This window comes from Engystomops pustulosus, chromosome 8 (assembly GCF_040894005.1).
Source record: "Engystomops pustulosus chromosome 8, aEngPut4.maternal, whole genome shotgun sequence".
Classification (NCBI taxonomy): domain Eukaryota; kingdom Metazoa; phylum Chordata; class Amphibia; order Anura; family Leptodactylidae; genus Engystomops; species Engystomops pustulosus.
Window position 1 is genome coordinate 61,533,850 of NC_092418.1, and position 18,916 is coordinate 61,552,765.

At 46.5% G+C, this 18,916-nt stretch overlaps 1 protein-coding gene across 17 annotated transcripts in view; it reads right to left on the bottom strand.

Annotated features, from left to right (window-relative positions):
* GULP1 (GULP PTB domain containing engulfment adaptor 1) overlaps positions 1–18,916 on the bottom strand; it is a 657,395-nt gene that overhangs the window by 70,667 nt on the left and 567,812 nt on the right. For all 17 annotated transcript variants that reach the window (XM_072120987.1, XM_072120984.1, XM_072120982.1 and 14 more), the window contains one exon: positions 18,771–18,909. In XM_072120987.1, the coding sequence (XP_071977088.1) occupies positions 18,771–18,909 (139 nt within the window). The remainder of the gene's footprint in view (positions 1–18,770; positions 18,910–18,916) is intronic.

The window sequence follows — 18,916 nt, forward strand, 5'->3', positions numbered from 1 at the left end:
GTACCTATCGGTCTAAATGTGTTCTGAGCAGCGAAGATCTCTCACGTGAATTACCCCGATCAGACTAAGGGGAGATAAGGCACCACACGTTATGGGTCCCAAAAGCACCCAGCGCAAGTCGGGTGGGGGAATTGAAAAGTTATGGAAAGGATCTCCCAAAAAACAAGACAAAATTTGAAGGAGGTAGAAGGTGGTATAGAAGGGGGCTCTAGATTTTCAGCCTTACAGGTCGAAGGACTACCTGGAGACCTGAAAGAAACATTACAGCAGATCCTTACAGCGGTTAAAGAAACGAAAATGTCGTTTGACGAATCCAACAACTTGGCCCTTTTATTCCCATTTAAGCTGTGAGTTATTTACAAAAATAAATCATGTTTTTTTTCTTCCCCTGACAAAACGTCTAAATGGATAGATCAAGAGGGCTTACAGTATGATTTCTGGGAGGTCAATTTGGGAGTCCCTAAATTGGTAGCCAAAGGAGACAATTTACTGTGATATTATTATGTGTTCCAGAGGTATTTCTGGTGGGTAAGGAGGAGGGGGTGGGAAGGCATTAGGAGTTTTTGTGGAGACCCAGATTGATGGTATGGAATCGGGTCAGATGGGGGATTGGGGTGGGGAGTCCGCTGTTTTTTTTTTTTGGTGTAAAATGTCTAAGGATATTAGAATATTAACCTGGAACATCAGAGGATCCAGTGATAAAGTAAAACGTTGCCAGATATTTGATGCAATCAATAGACACTTTCCTGCCATTGTGTGCTTGATCGAAACTCATTTGACGGAAGATCACGTTGCTCGCTTTAGGAAAAATTGGATAGGGGATGTATTCCACTCTTTTAAGAATATCTACTCCATGGGGGTATCTGTCCTTATTCATAGAAATATTGATTTCAAAGTGGAAAAATATTTAATTGATAAAGACGGGAGGTTAATTTTTCTACAAGGCCCCTTAAAAGGTCGGAAAGTCACTCTGGCTTTTATATTTTTACCCCCGCCCACATCTTTAGAGGTTATTACCTTTTTATTACAATTCTTATGGTCAATAAACATTTACAATAAACAAAACAAGATATACAACTCTTTACAAAGGCATATCAAGGCGTGATAATAGAACAATTTGTCACATGAATTATATAATAGTATGATGAAGTGACTTAAATCTCTGAGTTATGTTAGAGTATGAGGTTGTATTATTTGAGATGAGTGGCAGCATCAAGGGAATCAAAGTCAAAGTGACAATATAATAAGCCTGAGTAGCATTACACCAAACAAAGACAAAGACGTCCACATCCACACACACATACATACAACAAATAGTGCCAAAAACAAAAAGTAGATTGTACATTACTTCGAGGACATAATAAATGCCAGAAAAAGGTCATGTCTAAAAGATGGGCATGTATTCACAAATTTAAGGAATTTAAGAAATTTAAGAAACCATTCCAGATGATACCCAGGTAGATAAAGCAGGTGAGTCCTTAAAGGACATCCAAACAGACCACGTAGAGTAAAACACTGTTACCCTGTCCTCATCTACAGCCTTGAGCTCTTCCATCCTCTGGATGTGAGTCATAGCAGCCACCCAGTCAGTTCTTGTAGGAGATGTGGTCGACCTTCAACGCCTGGGGATAACCTGGTGTGTAGCATCTAAGAAGTGTCTCAGCAGGCTCTTTTAAATTTTTGAGATGGGGCCAGGGAGTGCAGAAAGTAAGGCCTGTTCCGGAGCAAAAGTCAGGTGGGATTTTGTTAAGGCATTATACAAGCGATTGATATCGCTCCAGAGAGGTGTAATTAGAGGGCAGCTCCACCATATGTGTAACATTGTGCCTGTTTGACTTTCACACCTCCAGCAAAGATCTGAGACCTGAGGATAAATTTGTTTCAATCTGACCGGTTTGCGGTACCAACCTGAAAGGATTTTAAAGTTAAGCTCTTGTAGTCTGCATGACGAGGACAGAGAATGTGTACACTGTGTCCAACTGCTCCATAGGTAGTTCCTTACCAATGGCTGTTTCCCATGCCCTAGCATAATACGGTTTTGCGTCTCCAGTCTCCCTTGCCAAAAAGACACTATATAACAATGAGATGGTATGTGTAAGAGGAACCATGGTGAGGCAGATTTCCTCAAATGTTGTGAGTGTAGATGTCAGTGCAGGAATTGGTGCAAGTGTGGAGACAAAGTTTTTCAGTTGGAGGTATTGAAGCCAGTGACCTGGGCGGTTTCCTGCACCTATGTCAACCAATGGGCGGATGCCATCTTCAGACACCACATCCCTTATTCTAGGTAAAGTTTCCTGGCCCAACCCCAGAAACGAGCTAGCTTGGAACCCTGGTTCAAATTGAGGGTTTCCCAGGAGACCAGGGACTGAAATTATTCCTTGTGCGAATGCAAACTTCCTCTAGATTCGCAACAATCTTTTTAAAACGAAAGAAATTGGGAGAGATTGGAGTGCGACAGATTGAGGGAGCCATAAAAAGCCCAACGCATGAGGAGAGGAGAGCTCCAGTTCAGATTTAACCCAAATTTTGTCCTTTTTATGATGAAAAAGGTCTATTATACATGCACCCACTGCTGCTCTATGGTAAGTAACAAAGTCCGGTAGTCCCGCCCCCACTGAACGCTTAGGTCTCATTAAGAGGCTCCTTCGAATGCGGGGCGTCAAATCTCGCCATATGAATTGATGTGATATTTTGTGGAGATTCACAAAAAAGGCACGCGGAATGTCCATGGGTACCGTTTGAAACAAGTATAGTAGTCGGGGGAGAATATCCATTTTAAGAACATTAATCCTCCCAAAACAGTAGAGGTTCATAATTGAGGGAATATAAACAGCATGGGTCTGCCGAGATCTGCACCCCTAAATATTTAATTGAAGTGCTGGCCCACCTAAAGGGGAAATTCGACTCCAGAAGCTCTGATTCTGTCTGCGAGAGAGATATGTTTAGCAATTCCGATTTCTGTAAATTGACTTTGAAGTTACTCAGTCTACCAAAAGTCTCAAATTCCATCAGTATCGACGGAAGGGAGATTTGAGGATTGGTCACATACAGTAACAAATCGTCCGCAAAAAGAGACATCTTATGGTGTGTCTGTCCAACCTGGAGCCCCTTGATGTCGGGATTATTTCTCAACCCTATAGCCAAAGACTCCATCACTAGTATATACAGGAAGGGTGATAAGGGGCAGCCCTGTCTCGTCTCATTTGAGATTGAAAACGGTAGGGACAGTGACCCATTGACTTTAACTCTTGCAGAGGACCTATGGTACAGGGCCAGTATTTTCTCTCTCATTTGGGTTCCTAAGCCTATGGAACGTAGAGTGTTTGCAAGGAACCCCCAATGGACCCTATCAAATGCTTTTCTGCATCTATGGAGAGCAAGCACATGGGAGTGCCGGATGTTTTTGCCCTTTCAATTAAAGCAATTGTCTTAATGGTATTGTCCCTGGCCTCCCTCCCTGGGTCATCCCCTGCTTGATCTCCATAGATGCAGAAAAAGCATTTGAACCCAACCTGTTCCTGAACCCAACCTGTTCCTGATGTATCAAGGAGGTAAAATACGGTTGAAGTCGCAAGGCCAGTAGTTTCGAGTATATTTTAGTGTCCACATTCAGTAAAGAAATTGGCCTAAAATTACCACAATGTGTTTGATCTTTTCCCGGCTTGGGAATGATAATAATATGGGCCTGTAACGCCTGGTCTTGGAAGGGGCATTCCCCAGATACAGAATTAAAGGCCTTGGTTAGCAGGGGGAGTAACTCTAATTTGCATGACTTGTAAAATCTGGCTGTGAAGCCATCTGGGCCCAGAATTTTCCCCGTTTTAATGTTTTTAATGACTAGCGCCACCTCTTCTTCTGAAAAGTTACTTTCCAGGGTCTCAGCTTCTTCTGCCGAGAGCTTTGGAAGGGAGCTAGTTTCTAAATACTCCTCAGTGCAGGATTTGGGGGAGGAGAGGTGGGACCAGGCCTGATCTGCTATGTTGTGTAGCGCATTTATTACAATTCTTGGATGAAATTCGCGATGTCCCTCTTATGGTGATGGAAGACTATAATTTAGATATGGATGACATTAAAGATAGATTCAATATTAAGCGTGGGCTAGGGAGTGGATCAGATAAAAAGGGTAAGCTAGGCCATCTTTGTGAAAGTCTGGGTTGGGTGGATGTAAGGCACTCACTCTACGGTAACAAGAGGGCTTTCTCATGTATGAAATCTTATAGCTCACTGTCACGAATAGACTTATGTTTGGTCAATAAGACCTTTCTTGGGTTAATTAGGAAGATGGTTTACAAAGAAATTGTGATTTCGGACTTGTAGAAACTTGTAGAAATTTCAAACTGAATCTGTATTGGTTTTTCATCTTAGAATCCCAACTAGATATAATCGAAGAAACACAATGGTTTTGGGATATAAACCTGGGGTCAGCAGACTTATTATCATCTTGGGATGCCTATAAGTTATATATTAAGGGAATATATTCTAAAAATATTACTCAAGCAAGGATCAGGTTTGGAAAAAGAGAGCGGGAACTTCAGTAGGAATTTAATAGAGCTGAGCAAGAATTTCTTTTACTTCCATCAGAGACTTCCTGGGGTAAGCTGGAGGGTTGCAGAAAGACATTTAGCCTTTATTTTGGAGCAAAAGGCTCAGCATAAAAGTTTTATTTAAGGCCCAGACATGCTTTGTGGAACAAGGGAAAGCTAGCAAAACATTATCTACTATGGCACAGAACCAGGGGAGGAGTAATAAGATTTCTGCTTTAAGGAGGGAGGACGGGAGAGTAACAAGGGATCCCGTTGAAATTCTACGGATCTTTAGATCCATTTATGAAGTTCTCTATAAATCGGATACTCAACTAACAGAAAGCAAGATTTCCATTTATCTTAATAATATTCACTATCCCAGGATTACCCAGGAAGCCAGAGAAGGATTAGATGAGCCAATCACGGTGGAAGAACTGAAGATGGCCTTGTTTTCCTTTGGGAGAGACTCATCTCCAGGTCCAGACAGAATTCCTTTTGGCTTTTATAAGAGGTACCACAGTATCTTATTGCCCAAACTAATGATGATTTTTAAGGAAGGTTCGTATAAGGGCACGGTTTTCTGAGGCTAGAATTGTGTTAATTTTGAAACAGGGTAAGGACCCCCTGGATGCAGCCTCCAATCGCCCGATATCATTGTAAAATTCAGATGTCAAGATTAGAGATGAGCGAACATACTCGTCCGAGCTTGATGCTCGTTCGAGCATTTGCGTACTTGAAACTGCTCGTTGCTCGGACGAATACTTCGCCCGCTCGAGAAAATGGCATCTCCCGCCGTTGTAATTTTTGGCGGCCAGAAACAGAGCCAATCACAAGCCAGGAGACTCTGCACTCCACCCAGCATGACGTGGTACCCTTACACGTCGATAGCAGTGGTTGGCTGGCCTGATCAGGTGACCCTGGAATAGACTAGTCCCTGCCCGCGCTGCTCGTATCATTCTCTGTCTGGATGCCGCTAGGGAGAGAGCTGCTGCTGGTCAGGGAAAGCGTTAGGGTGTTCTATTAGAATAGTGTTAGGCAGGAGTGATTCTACAAGAAACCCAACAGCCCTTATTAGGGCTACAATAACGTTTTATTTTACTTTTTTTTGGTTTGCCTGTGGCTGGGCTTGCTGCCATTAGTAGTGCAGCTAGTACCATATTGTGAGTAATTTGCAGGGAGACTTGCTATCGTTGTTTTTAGCTCTTAGTGACACACATATCCACCTTAAACACCAAAGTGGGACAATTTATTAGGGGTTTGATTAGAATTAGGCAGAGTCTGCTGATTTATTTTTTTTTACCTTTATTTCTTTTTATAGCTCAAAGTCATCTTGCAAAAAAAATGTGCTTTCAGTGTAGGCTAGAAAATAGCCACAGGAGAACCCCAACGGCTTACTTAGGCCTACAATAGAGTTATATTTTCCTTTTTTTTGTTTGCTTGTGGCTGGGCTTGCTGGCATTAGTAGTGCAACTAGTACCATATTGTGAGGAATTTGCTGGGAGACTTGCGACCGTTGTGTTTAGCTCTTAGTGACACACATATCCACCTCAAAGCAATAGAATAGCATCGTTTTGTTAAAAAAAAATAAATAAATAAAAAAAAATAAACACAAAAAAAAATGAAAATAAAAGTCTACACTTTAATTTGGAAAATGTTTAACCCGAGGGCTAGGGCTAGAGGACGAGGGTGTGGACGTGGGCGTCCAACTACTGCAGGGGTCAGAGGCCGTGGTCCTGGGCGGGGTGAGACACCACCTGCTGATGAGGGAGCAGGGGAACGCCGCAGAGCTACACTCCCTAGGTTCATCATGTCTCAAGTTACTGGGACTCGTGGTAGAGCACTGTTGAGGCCAGAACAGTGCAAAGAGGTGATGTCGTGGATTGCGGACAATGCTTCTAGCCATTTGTCCACCAGTCAGTCTTCCACGCAGTCCACCCATGTAACCGAAATCAGCACTCCTCCAGCTCCTCCACCTCAGCCTCCTTCCCCCCAGTCTGCCCCCTCCCAGCAAAATTTGGCATTTGAACCGGCATACTCTGAGGAACTGTTTTCTGGACCCTTCCCACAGTCACAAACCACTTGTCCGGTTGCTGCTGAGCTATTTTCCGATGCCCAGGTTTTCCACCGGTCGCAGTCTGTGGGTGATGATGACATTATTGTCATAGTGGAAGAAGTGTGTAAAGAGGTGTCGGACGATGAGGAGACACGGTTGTCAGACAGTGGTGAAGTTGTTGTCAGGGCAAGAAGTCCGAGGGGGGAGCAGACTGAGGGATCGGAGGATGATGAGGTGACACACCCAAGCTGGGTTGATAGGCCGGGTGAACACAGTGCTTCTGAGACGGAGGCGAGTCAAATAGCAGAACAGATTCGAAGAGGCAGTGGTGGGGCCAGATGGAGAGGCAGGGCCAGAGCTGGTGCATCAGCGCCAAATGTTTCCCGTAGTCAAGCGCCCGTGGCGAGGGCTAGATTTTCAGAAGTCTGGAGGTTCTTTAAAGAAACAACGGATGACCGACGGACTGTGGTGTGCAACCTGTGCCTACCAGGATCAGCAGGGGTTCCACAACGACTAGCTTAACTACCACCAGTATGCGCAGGAATATGAATGATAAACACCCCACTCAATGGCACCAAGCCCGTTCACCTCCGGCCGGGCACACCACTGCTCCTTCCCCTGTGTCATCTGCTAGTCAGCCCCCTGCCCAGGACCCCGGCCCAAACACCTCCTGTGCGAAAACCCCATCTTCTCCTCCACAGCATCCACCAGAATTCAGCTCTCCATACCCCAGACGCTGGAGCACAAAAGGAAGTATAGCGCAACCCACCCACACGCCCAAGCCCTCAACGTCCACATCTCCAAGTTGCTTAGCCTGGAGATGCTGCCCTATAGGCTGGTAGAGACCGAGGCCTTTCAAAACCTCATGGCGGCGGCCGCCCCTCGGTATTCGGTCCCCAGTTGCCACTACTTTTTCAGATGTGCCGTCCCAGCCCTGCACAAGCATGTGTCAGAGAACATCATCCGTGCCCACTATTTAGGGCCACTATATATCGCTGACGGCACATTGGGTTAACGTGGTGGAGGCTGGGACCGAGTCTGACCCTGGGGCTGGTCATATACTGCCGACGCCGAGGATTGCGGGGCCTACCTCGGTCCAGGTCTCAAAGGCCTACTATGCCTCCTCCTCCTCCCACCCCTCCTCCACTTCCTCCGAATTACCATCTGTGGGCATGGCGCCATCAGTCGGTAGCTCTAGGCACAGCAGCAGTGCCGTCGCTAAGTGACAGCAGGTGGTGCTCAAACTGCTGAGCCTAGGCGATAAAAGGCACACCGCCCAAGAGCTATTACAGGGCATCACGGCGCAGACTGATCTGTGGCTGGCACCGCTGAACCTGAAGCCAGGCATGGTTGTGTGTGACAACGGCCGTAACCTGGTGGCGGCTCTGCAACTCGGCAGACTGACACATGTGCCATGCCTGGCCCATGTGTTAAATCTCATAGTTCAGCGTTTCCTCAAGACATACCCCAATCTGTCTGACCTGCTCACAAAGGTGCGCCGCATCTGTGAGCATTTCAGGAAGTCCAGCACAGATGCTGCCACTCTCAGGGCAGCGCAGCGCCGCCTCCAACTGCCCGCTCACCGACTGTTGTGCGACGTTCCCACGAGGTGGAATTCAACATTAACCATGTTATCCAGAGTTTACCAGCAGCGCAGAGCGATTGTAGACTGCCAGATCTCAACTTCCACCAGAACTGGTAGTCAGGTCAGTCAGCTTCCTCAAGTCTACAATGAGGAGTGGACGTGGATGTCTGAGGTGCTGAGTAACTTTGAGGAGTCAACATAGATGGTCAGTGGCGATGCTGCCATCATCAGCCTCACCATCCCGCTGCTTGGCCTGTTGAAAAACTCTCTGGTCAGCATGAAGTCGGAAGCTTTGCGCTCGCCACAAGATGCGGGGGAAGAAGATTCCCTTGTTGATAGCCAGAGCACCCTCCGGTCTGTTTCTCAGCGCGTATTGGAGAAGGTAGAGGAGGATGAGGAGGAAGAGGAGGAGAATGTTGGCGAGACAGAAGAGGGGACCATTGTTGAGTCCTTCACTGTTAAGCGTGTATGGGCAGAAGAAGAGGAGTTGGAGGAGTTGGAGGAGGAGGAAATGGGCAGTCAGGCCAGTGAGGGGAGTGATTACTGGGTATTCACCCGATTACTGGGTATTCACTCTCCTGGACCAACGGTACAAGCAAAATCTTTCCACTCTCATCCCTGGAGAGGAAAGGAGTGTGAGAATGCATGAATACCAGCAGGCCCTGGTGCACAAGCTAAAACAGTATTTCCCTTCTGACAGCGCTAGCGGCAGAGGGCGTACTTCTGCGGGACAAGTAGCGAGGGAGAGTAGGCGAGCAGGCAGCTTGTCCAGCACTGGCAGGGGTACGCTTTACAAGGCCTTTGCCAGTTTTATGTCACCCCAGCAAGACACTGTCACCTGTCCCCAGTCTTGGCAGAGTAGGGCTGATCTTTACAGAAAGATGGTCCTAAAAGGATCACACAGCTCCCTACAACTACTGGGTTTCAAAGCTGGACATGTGGCACGAACAGGCGCTGTACGCCTTGGAGGTTCTTGCCTGCCCTGCCGCTAGCGTGTTGTCCGAGCGGGTTTTCAGTGCATCTGGTGGCATCATCACCGATAAGCGTACACGCCTATCGACTGACAGTGCTGACAGGCTGACGCTTATCAAGATGAATAAAGCCTGGATTTCTCCGGATTTTCATTCTCCACCAGGTGAAAGAAGCTCAACCTGAATAATGTATGCACTCCTCCTCCTCATTGAGGGCCACCTACCCGGTCCTCTGTTTTAAGCAATTTTTGGGAGTGCCACATACAGGCACTCAATCTATTTAATTTTTCTGGAGGACCACCTACCTGCTCCTCTGGTTTGAAAACTTTTTTGGACTGCCGAATACAGGCACTCAATTTATTTAATTTTTCTGGAGGACCACCTACCTGCTCCTCTGGTTTGAAAACTTTTTTGGACTGCCACATACAGGCACTATCCAAATTAAATTGTCTCCATAGCAGCCTCCACATGTCGTCTTTTTAGCTGGCTCCACACGTTGTCTCCATTGCTACCTCCACACGTCATCGCCATAGCTGCCTCCAAAAGTCGTCCATATAGCTGCCTCCATACATGGTCCCCTTATCAAACGAGCTGTGTCAGGCAGAATTTTGGGTTGTTTTCATGGATTCCACATCAAACTTGTTAACTTTGTCGCCACCCTGCTGTGTAATCCACAAAATATACTGGCAAACTTTTATCATTTACCGATATTATTTCAGCGCTTCTTGTGCATCTGTTTACTTTCCCCTCACCCGCCATAACCCAAACTTATAAGAACGCTACTACACTTGATCTTATACAAAAGGTTCTTAGAAGTGCTGTTTGGGGAGTAGCCGAGAGACATGGGCTTGGATTGGCGAAAGCTCGCCTGGCAGCGGAGCGCCAGCTCCATCTCAAGATCCAACTAACATAGTTTTAACTGCAGCACCTTTAATCTACTACTAGTTCACTGCCTCCATACATGGTCCCCTTATCAAACGAGCTGTGTCAGGCAGACTTTTGGGTTGTTTTCATGGCTTCCACATCAAACTTGTTAACTTTGTCGCCACCCTGCTGTGTAATCCACAAAATATACTGGCAAACTTTTATCATTTACCGATATTATTTCAGCGCTTCTTGCGCATCTGTTTACTTTCCCCTCACCCGCCATAACCCAAACTTATAAGAACGCTACTACACTTGATCTTATACAAAATGTTCTTAGAAGGGCTGTTTGGGGAGTAGCCTAGAGACAGGGGCTTGGATTGGCGAAAAACTCGCCCGGCAGCGGAGCGCAAGCTCCATCGCAAGACCCAACTAACATAATTTTAACTGCAGCACCTTTAATCTACTACTAGTTCACTGCCTCCATACATCGTCCCCTTATCAAACGAGCTGTGTCAGGCAGAATTTTCAGGTGTTTCACCAGATACATAGTGGAGCTCGGCCCATCTGTCGCCGCCATGCTGGAGACCTGAAGTTGCAATCATAGCAGCGCAATATGGATGCCCCATACTGTCGCTCTTTATCATGGAACCATTTCCGTAAAAACAATTAAAAATACAACCGCTATGCTTTTCCATTATTCCTAGGTGAAATATTCAAACGACCCGGCCTGCTTTGAAAATGATAATTTTTTCAAAGTAAATGCTTCTGGCCCCCAGGCCCATTTTGGGTGGGGAGGAGCCGAGAGACAGGGGCTTGAACAGGCGAAAGCTCGCCTGGCAGTGGACCGCCAGCTCCATCCCAAGATTAGGCAACCTCAGAGGCATCCATGCATGCTGCCCCTGCTGTTTCCTGTCCATTTTGCCTCCACGATCCTCCACAGCGTCCAACAATGTCTCATTTCAACTCTCTATACCCCAGACGCTGGAGCACGAGAGGATATGCAGCACATCATCCTCTTATGAAACGAGCTGTGTCAGGCAGAATTTTCAGGTGTTTCACCAGATACATAGTGGAACTCGGCCCATCTGTCGCCGCCATGCTGGAGACCTGAAGTTGCAATCATAGCAGCGCAATATGAATGCCCCATACTGTCGCTCTTAATCATGGAAGTCGTCTCCATGACTGCCTCCACATGTCGTCCCCTTATCAAAAGAGCTGTGTCAGGCTCATTTTTCGGGTGTTTCACCAGATAAGTTATGGAACTTGGTCCCTATGTCGCCACCATGCTGTGTTATCGACTAAATATACCGTTTTGTTCACATAGGAAATCATTTTAGCGCTTCTTGCTCACCTCCTTTGGTGAAGCCTGAGTCCATTTAGGGTATGTCGCCATGACACTCTCTAGCCTGCCACTGCCTCTGCATGCCGTCCCCTATAGTGTCAGGGTCAATTATTGCATGTTTTAGATGCTATCTAGCCTCATTCGGTCACTCTGTCATGGCCATGCTTTTCCCCATAATTTTGGCATAATGGTGCGATTAAGCAGCCTCAGAGGCATCCATGCATGCTGCCCCTGCTGTTTCCTGTCCATTTCCGTGGTGTTTCCATCCTTTTCTGAGGTTCCCAGGTGTTTGGCCAAGCTTCCCTGTGCAGAGCCTTGGTCCCCTTGAAAAATGCTCGAGTCTCCCATTGACTTCAATGAGGCTCGTTATTCAAGACGAGCACTCGAGCATCGGGAAAAGTTAGTCTCGAATAACGAGTACCCGAGCATTTTAGTGCTCGCTCATCTCTAGTACAGATACTATCAAAGCTTTTGGCAACAAGACTGCAGAGGGTGATTGAGAGGGTCATACATCATGATTAGAGAGGAGTGAGCATACTCGTCCAAGCTTGATGCTCGTTCGAGCATTAGCATACTCGCAACTGGACGAGTATTTTTCCCGCTCGAAAAAATGTCATCTCGCGGTGTTTAGAGTTTTAGAGGCCATAAACAGAGCCAATCACAAGCCAGGAGACTCTGCAGTACACCCAGCATCACGTGGTATACTTACTTGTCGATAACAGTGGTTGGCTGGCCTGATCAGGTGACCCTGGCCCCTGCCCGCGCTCCTCGGATCATTCTCTGTCTGGATGCCGTTAGGGAGAGAGCTGCTGCTGGTCAGGGATAGCGTTAGGGTGTTCTAGTAGATTACTGTTAGGCAGGAGTGACTCTCCAAGAACCTTACTGTTAGGCAGGAGTGATTCTCCAAGAACCCAACAGCCCTAGTTAGGGCTACATTAGCGTTTTTCAAAAGTTAAAGTGACAAACTCAGTCACTGCACAAAATCCTTTGGTGTGCTTTCAGTGTAGGTTAGAAATGAGCCATAGCAATCACCTTCTGTGGTTGCTGTCCGATTTCTTCTGCACGTTTTGTTCTATTAAAAAAAAAAAACAAAAAAAAACAGAAAACAAAAAAAAAAATTACAGTTTATATTTCTGTTTTGTCTATATAATAGACTTTAATTTGGAAAATTTTGAACCCGAGGGCTAGAAGACGAGGGCGTGGGTGTCCAATTACTGCAGGAGTCAGAGGCCGTGGTCCTGGGCGGGGTGAGACACCACCTGCTGATGAGGGAGCAGGGGAATGCCCCAGAGCTGCACTCCCTAGCTTCATGTCTCAACTTACTGGGATCCGTGGTAAAGCACTGTTGAGGCCAGAACAGTGCCAAGAGGTTATGTTGTGGATTGCAGACAATGCTTCTAGCCATTTGTCCACCAGTCAGTCTTCCACGCAATCCACCCATGTCACCGAAATCAGCACTCCTCCACCTCAGCCTCCTTCCCCCCAGTCTGTCCCCTCCCAGGAAAATTTGGTATTTGAGCTGGCATACTCTGAGGAACTGTTTTCTGGACCCTTCCCACAGTCACAAACCACAGGTCGCTGCTGAGCTCTTTGCCGATGCCCAGGTTTTCTAACGGTCGCAGTCTGTGGGTCATGATGACCTTCGTGACGTAGTGGAAGAAGTGTGAAAGAGGTGTCGGACGATGAGGAGACACGGTTGTCAGACAGTGGTGAAGTTGTTGTCAGGGCAGGAAGTCCGAGGGGGGAGCAGACTGAGGGATCGGAGGATGATGAGGTGACAGACCCAAGCTGGGTTGATAGGCCGGGTGAACACAGTGCTTCTGAGACGGAGGCGAGTCCTATACAAGAACAGGTTGGAAGAGGCATCAGCTCAATGTAACCAAGGCTGTTCACCTCTGGCCGGGCCCACCACTGCTTTTTCCCCTGTGTCATGTACTGCCTCTGCTAGTCAGCCCCCTGCCCTGGACCCTGCATGAAAACCAGCCCTTCACCTCCACGATCCTCCACAGCGTCCACCAATGTCTCCATGCGCAGCGTTCAGCCGTCTATACCCCAGTCGCTGGAGCGCAGGAGGAAATACAGTTCCACCCACACGCCCAAGCCCTCAACGTCCAGCCTGGATGCAACCTCACGGGGACGGCCGCCACTCGGTATTCGGTCCCCAGCCGCCACTACTTTTCCTCACGTGCCGTCCCAGCCCTGCACGTGTCAGACAACACCATCCGTGCCCTGACCAAAACCGTTTCTGACAAGGTCCACCTAACCACGGACACCTGGACGAGTGCTGCCGAGCAGGGCCACTATATATCGTTGACGGCACATTGGGTTAAATTGGTGGAGGCTGGGACCAAGTCTGACCCTGGGACCGCTCATATACTGCCGACGCAGAGGATTGCAGGGCCTACTTTGGTCACGGTCTCTCAGGCCTACTATGCCTTCTCCTCCTCCCACCCCTCCTCCACCTCCTCTTCCAAATTACCATCCGTAAGCATGGCGCCATCAGTCGGTAGCTCTAGGCACATCAGCAGTGCCATCGCTAAGTGACAGCAGGCGGTGTTTAAACTGCTGAGCTATTAAACGGCATCACATGCAGACCGATCTGTGGCTGGCACCGCTGAATCTGAAGCCAGGCATGGTTGTGTGTGACAACGGCCGGAACATGGTGGCGGCGCTGCAACTCGGCAGACTGACACATGAGCCATGCCTGGCCCATGTGTTAAATCTCATAGTTCAGCGGTTCCTCAAGACACACCCCAATCTGTCTGATTTGCTTACGAAGGTTTGCCGCATCTGTGCGCATTTCAGAAAGTCGACCACAGATGCTGCCACTCTCAGGGCAGCGCTGCCTCCAACTGCCCGCTCACCGACTGTTGTGCGACATGCCCATGAGTTGGAATTCCACATTAACCATATTATCCAGAGTTTACCAGCAGCGCAGAGCGATTGTAGACTGCCAGATGTCAACTTCCACCAGAACTGGTAGTCAGGTTAGTCAGCTTCCTCAAGTCTACAATGAGGAGTGGACGTGGATGTCTGAGGTGCTGAGTAACTTTGAGGAGTCAACATAGATGGTCAGTGGCGATGCTGCCATCATCAGCCTCACCATCCCGCTGCTTGGCCTGTTGAAAAACTCTCTGGTCATCATGAATTTGGAAGCTTTACGCTCGCCACAAGATGCGGGGGAAGAAGATTCCCTTGTTGATAGCCAGAGCACCCTCCGGTCTGTTTCTCAGCGCGTATAGAAGGAGGTGGAGGAGGATGAGGAGGAGGATGAGAATGTTAGCGAGACAGAAGAGGGGACCATTGCTCAGTCCTTATCAAAGCTGTACGCCTTAGAGGTTCTTGCCTGCCCTGCCGCTAGTGTGTTGTTAGAGCAGGTTTTCAGTGCCACTGGTGGCATCATCACCGATAAGCGTACACGCCTGACGACCAACAGCGCTGACAGGCTGACGCTTATCAAGATGAATCAAGCCTGGATTTCTCATGATTTCCATTCTCCACTAGGTGAAAGCAGCTCAACCTGAATAATGTATTCACTCCTCCTCCTCATTCTCCTCATTCTCCTCCTCTTTGTACACCAAAGGAGAGGCAACTGACTATTTTTTGCCAGGGCCAACTGGCTCTAGCTATAGTACTATATCTATTTAATTTTTCTGGAGGGCCACCTACCCACTCCTCTGTTTTGAAAACTTTTTTGGACTGCCACATACAGGCACTATCCAAATTTAATTATCTCCATAGCAGCCTCCACACGTAGTCTTTATAGTAGCCTCCACGCGTTGTCTCCATTGCTGCCTCCACAAGTCGTCTCCATAGCTGCCTCCAAAATTCGTCCACATAGCTAACTCCATACATCGTCCCCTTAGCAAACGAGCTGTGTCTGGCAAAACTTTGGGTTGTTTATAGGCTTCCACATCAAACTTGTTAAATTTGTCGCTACTCTGCTGTGTTATCCACAAAATATACTGCCAAACTTTTATCTTCGACCGATATTATTTCAGCGCTACTTGCGCTTCTCTTTACGTTCCCCTCCCCAGCCATAACCAGGCCAATTACTTATAAGAACAGTACTACACTTGATCTTACACAAAAGGTTCTTGTAAATGCTATTTGTAGCCCCCGCTTGCTTCTGGCCCCCAGGCCTATTTTGGGTGGGGAGGAGCCAAGAGACAGGGGCTTGGACAGGCGAAAGCTCGCCTGGCAGCGGACCGCCAGCTCCGTCCCAAGATCCAACTAAAATCGTTTTATCTGCAGCAACTTTAATCTATTACTATAACCTTTTACCTCTAAAATCTATCTTTTCACTTTTCTCACCTCCTTACGTTAACCTCAGGTGCCATAACCGTCCCCACTGCCTCTACACGTCGTCTACATAGCAGCCTCCACATGTCGTCTAGATAGCTGCCATCACACGTCTTCTGGATAGCTGCCTCCACACGTCGTCCCCTTAGCAACGAGCTGTGTCAGGCTACATTTTCTGGTGTTTTACCGGCTGTGATTTTCTGGTGTTTTATATGGGTCACTCATTTTGACAAAGGATGCAAAGCTGTATGACTGAGTACGCATCCGCCCCCCACATGCCTCCACACGTCTCCATAGCAGCCTACACATGTTGTCTCCATAGCTGCCTCCACATGTCGTCTCCATAGCAGCCTCTACATGTCGTCTCCATAGCTGCCTCCACATGTCGTCCCCATAGCAAACGAGCTGTGTCAGGCTCATTTTTTGGGTGTTTCACCAGATACGTTATGGAACTTGGTCACTCTGTCGCCGCCATGCTGTGTTATCGACTAAATATACCGTCAACCTTTTGTTCACATTGGAAATCATTTCCGCGCTTCTTGCTTACCTCCTTTGTTTCCTCTCTGCTGCCATAACCAGGCCAAATACTGATACTAACAGTGCTACACGTTATCCTCGCCAAAAGGAATTTTTAAATTAGTTTGAAGCCTGAGTCCATTTGGGGTATATCGCCATACCACTCTCTAGCCTGCCGCTGCCTCCGCATGCCGTCCCCTATAGTGTCAGGGTCAATTATTGGGCGTTTTAGATGCTATCTCGCCTCACTCTGTCACTATGTCATCGCCATGCTGTTGCCCATAATTTTGGCATAATGGTGCGAGTAGGCAGCCTCAGAGGCATCCATGCATGCTGCCCCTGCTGTTTCCTGTCCATTTCCGTGGTGTTTTCATTATTTTCTGAAGTTTCCGGGTTTTTGGCCAAGCTTCCCTGTGCAGAGCCTTGGTCCCCTTGAAAAATGCTCGAGTCTCCCATTGACTTCAATGGGGTTCGTTATTCGAAATGAGCACTCAAGCATCGGAAAAAGTTCGTACTCGAATAACGAGCACTAGAGCATTTTATTGCTCGCTCATCTCTAATCACGATCAAAAGAGGTTTATTCCAGTAAGATGCACAGGACTGCGTCCAGAGGACGTATTCAGTAATTGATGGGTGAGGGGGATCTCCGCTCCATCCTGTCATTGGACGCTGTGAAGGCGTTTGACAGGGTGTAGTGGAGGTTCCTTTGAAAGGCGCTTGAAAGATTTGTGTTGGGTCCAACGTTTATTAATTATATAAAATGTATGTACAAGCTGCCCATAGCTAGAGTCTGTTCCAGGGATGGAGAATCGGAGGTTTTTTATTTGTCTTGGCTGACGAGCCAGGGTTCTCCTTTTTGCCATTTATATAGAACCATTAGCTATTAAAATCAGTAGTGAGAATGGCATTGAGGCGGGGGGATGTGGGGATTCCCAAGAAAAAATATGTTTATAAGCGGAGGATTTGGTTCTTTATCTCCGTAACTCACCTGTTTCGTCCCCAAGAGCCCTACAAGTGGTGGAGGAGTTTGGCTTTTTTCGGGATTAGAAATAAATTGGGTTAAGTCTGTTCAATTACCACTTGATGCTGTAGTAAAGGAATGGTCCGATGACAATGGTGAGATATTATGTGATATTATGTGTGGAAAAGTTTCGTTATTTTGGCATTGAGATATCTGGAAATATTTTGGAATTTTTTAAGCTAAATCTTCAGCCGTTAATTGGTGGTTAAATGCTGGAACAAATTACCACTTTCCCGGTCAGACAGAATTGGGTTAATTAAAATTATATTGTTACCTCAAGTGCTATATATTCTATCAGCATCCCCAATATGGACTGATGACCGCTTTTTTAAGCTGATTGAGTACATAATGAACAATTTAATCTGGGGAAGAAAGAAAGTAAGAAGGAAATGGAATTTTTATACAGCCCAGTGGGAGAAGGAGGATTGGGGCTACCTTCTTTAAAGGTTACTTTTTGGCAGCTCAGTTAGCAAATGGAGAGGCAAATGGAGAGAAACCCAGTGGCTAGGTAAAGTGGTAGCAAGCACCAAGGGCAATGTTAGCTCTATTTTTGAATTTTTGGAGAGTTATTTGGGGACAGAAAAGCCTCTTGGGAAGTGGACCCTGTGTACTGCCCTAAAGAAGTCTTGGATGATATGTAAAAGAATTCTGGAAGTGCAAGTTTTTATCAAGGATTCCCCGCTTTGGTTTAATGCTAATCAGAAACTGATAAACTGTCAGATAAGATTTTCTGGTGGGATTTAGGGATTAGATTGATCACAAAAATGGGAAGAAGGGCGAATAAAAACATTTGGTGAATTACAAGAGTCACATGGATTAAGAGAAGGGGACTGGATTCAGTATTTTCAACTTAAAAAAGGATTTACACACTACACAATTGCAGATGGTGTCTCATGAAGGTTTGAATTTAATTATTAATTTAGGAAATGAAAAGAAATTAATCTCTAGGATATACAGACACTTGGTGGCTAGTTTAGCTGTCACTTTTAACGGTTATAAGTATAATTGGGAAAGAAAAATTGGTTCACTGGGAGAGGAGTTTTGGATCAGGGTGCATAAGAACACCAAAACAGGCTCTGTAAATGGGAATCACAGGATTATTCACTTTAATATTGTGCACCAAATATATTATTCCCCAAAAATGTTGTTGAAAATGGGGGTTAAGGTGGACTCCCGATGTTGGAAAGGCAATGTAATGGAGGCAGACTTCTTTCACGTAGTATGGGGGTGTCGGGTAATATCAAGTTTCTGGGAGGGGTTTTTTTGAAAAATTCTAACATGGCTCTGATATAATTTTGGTTATAAACCTTTGCTTATTGTATAAACTGAATTGTAAATATGCATAATTTTATATATTATTCTTTTGTAATAAGAGCCATGGTATTGTATATATGTATTACTAATAATGCTTTAAATTAAGATCTGACAAAAAAAACATTCACAAGTCTGTTCTAGTGTGGAATTATTACAGACCAAGTGACTTGACCCAACCCTCTACCAAATCTAAAATAGCTCCTATGCATGAGCCATCGATATATCTTGAGCATAACCCCTTTTTAAAAATGTTTTTAGTGGATCAAATTGACTTACTTGTTTCAGTTGATCTGCTGGGTACAGGTGGAAGCTGTTTACCATTTCTTGTTGGTGTGGTTGATTCAGAGGAAAGTGGGGTAAAGGGAACCATATCAAATATATCAGTGGAGGGAGATTTCGGTGTAACACCGCCAGCCTAAATG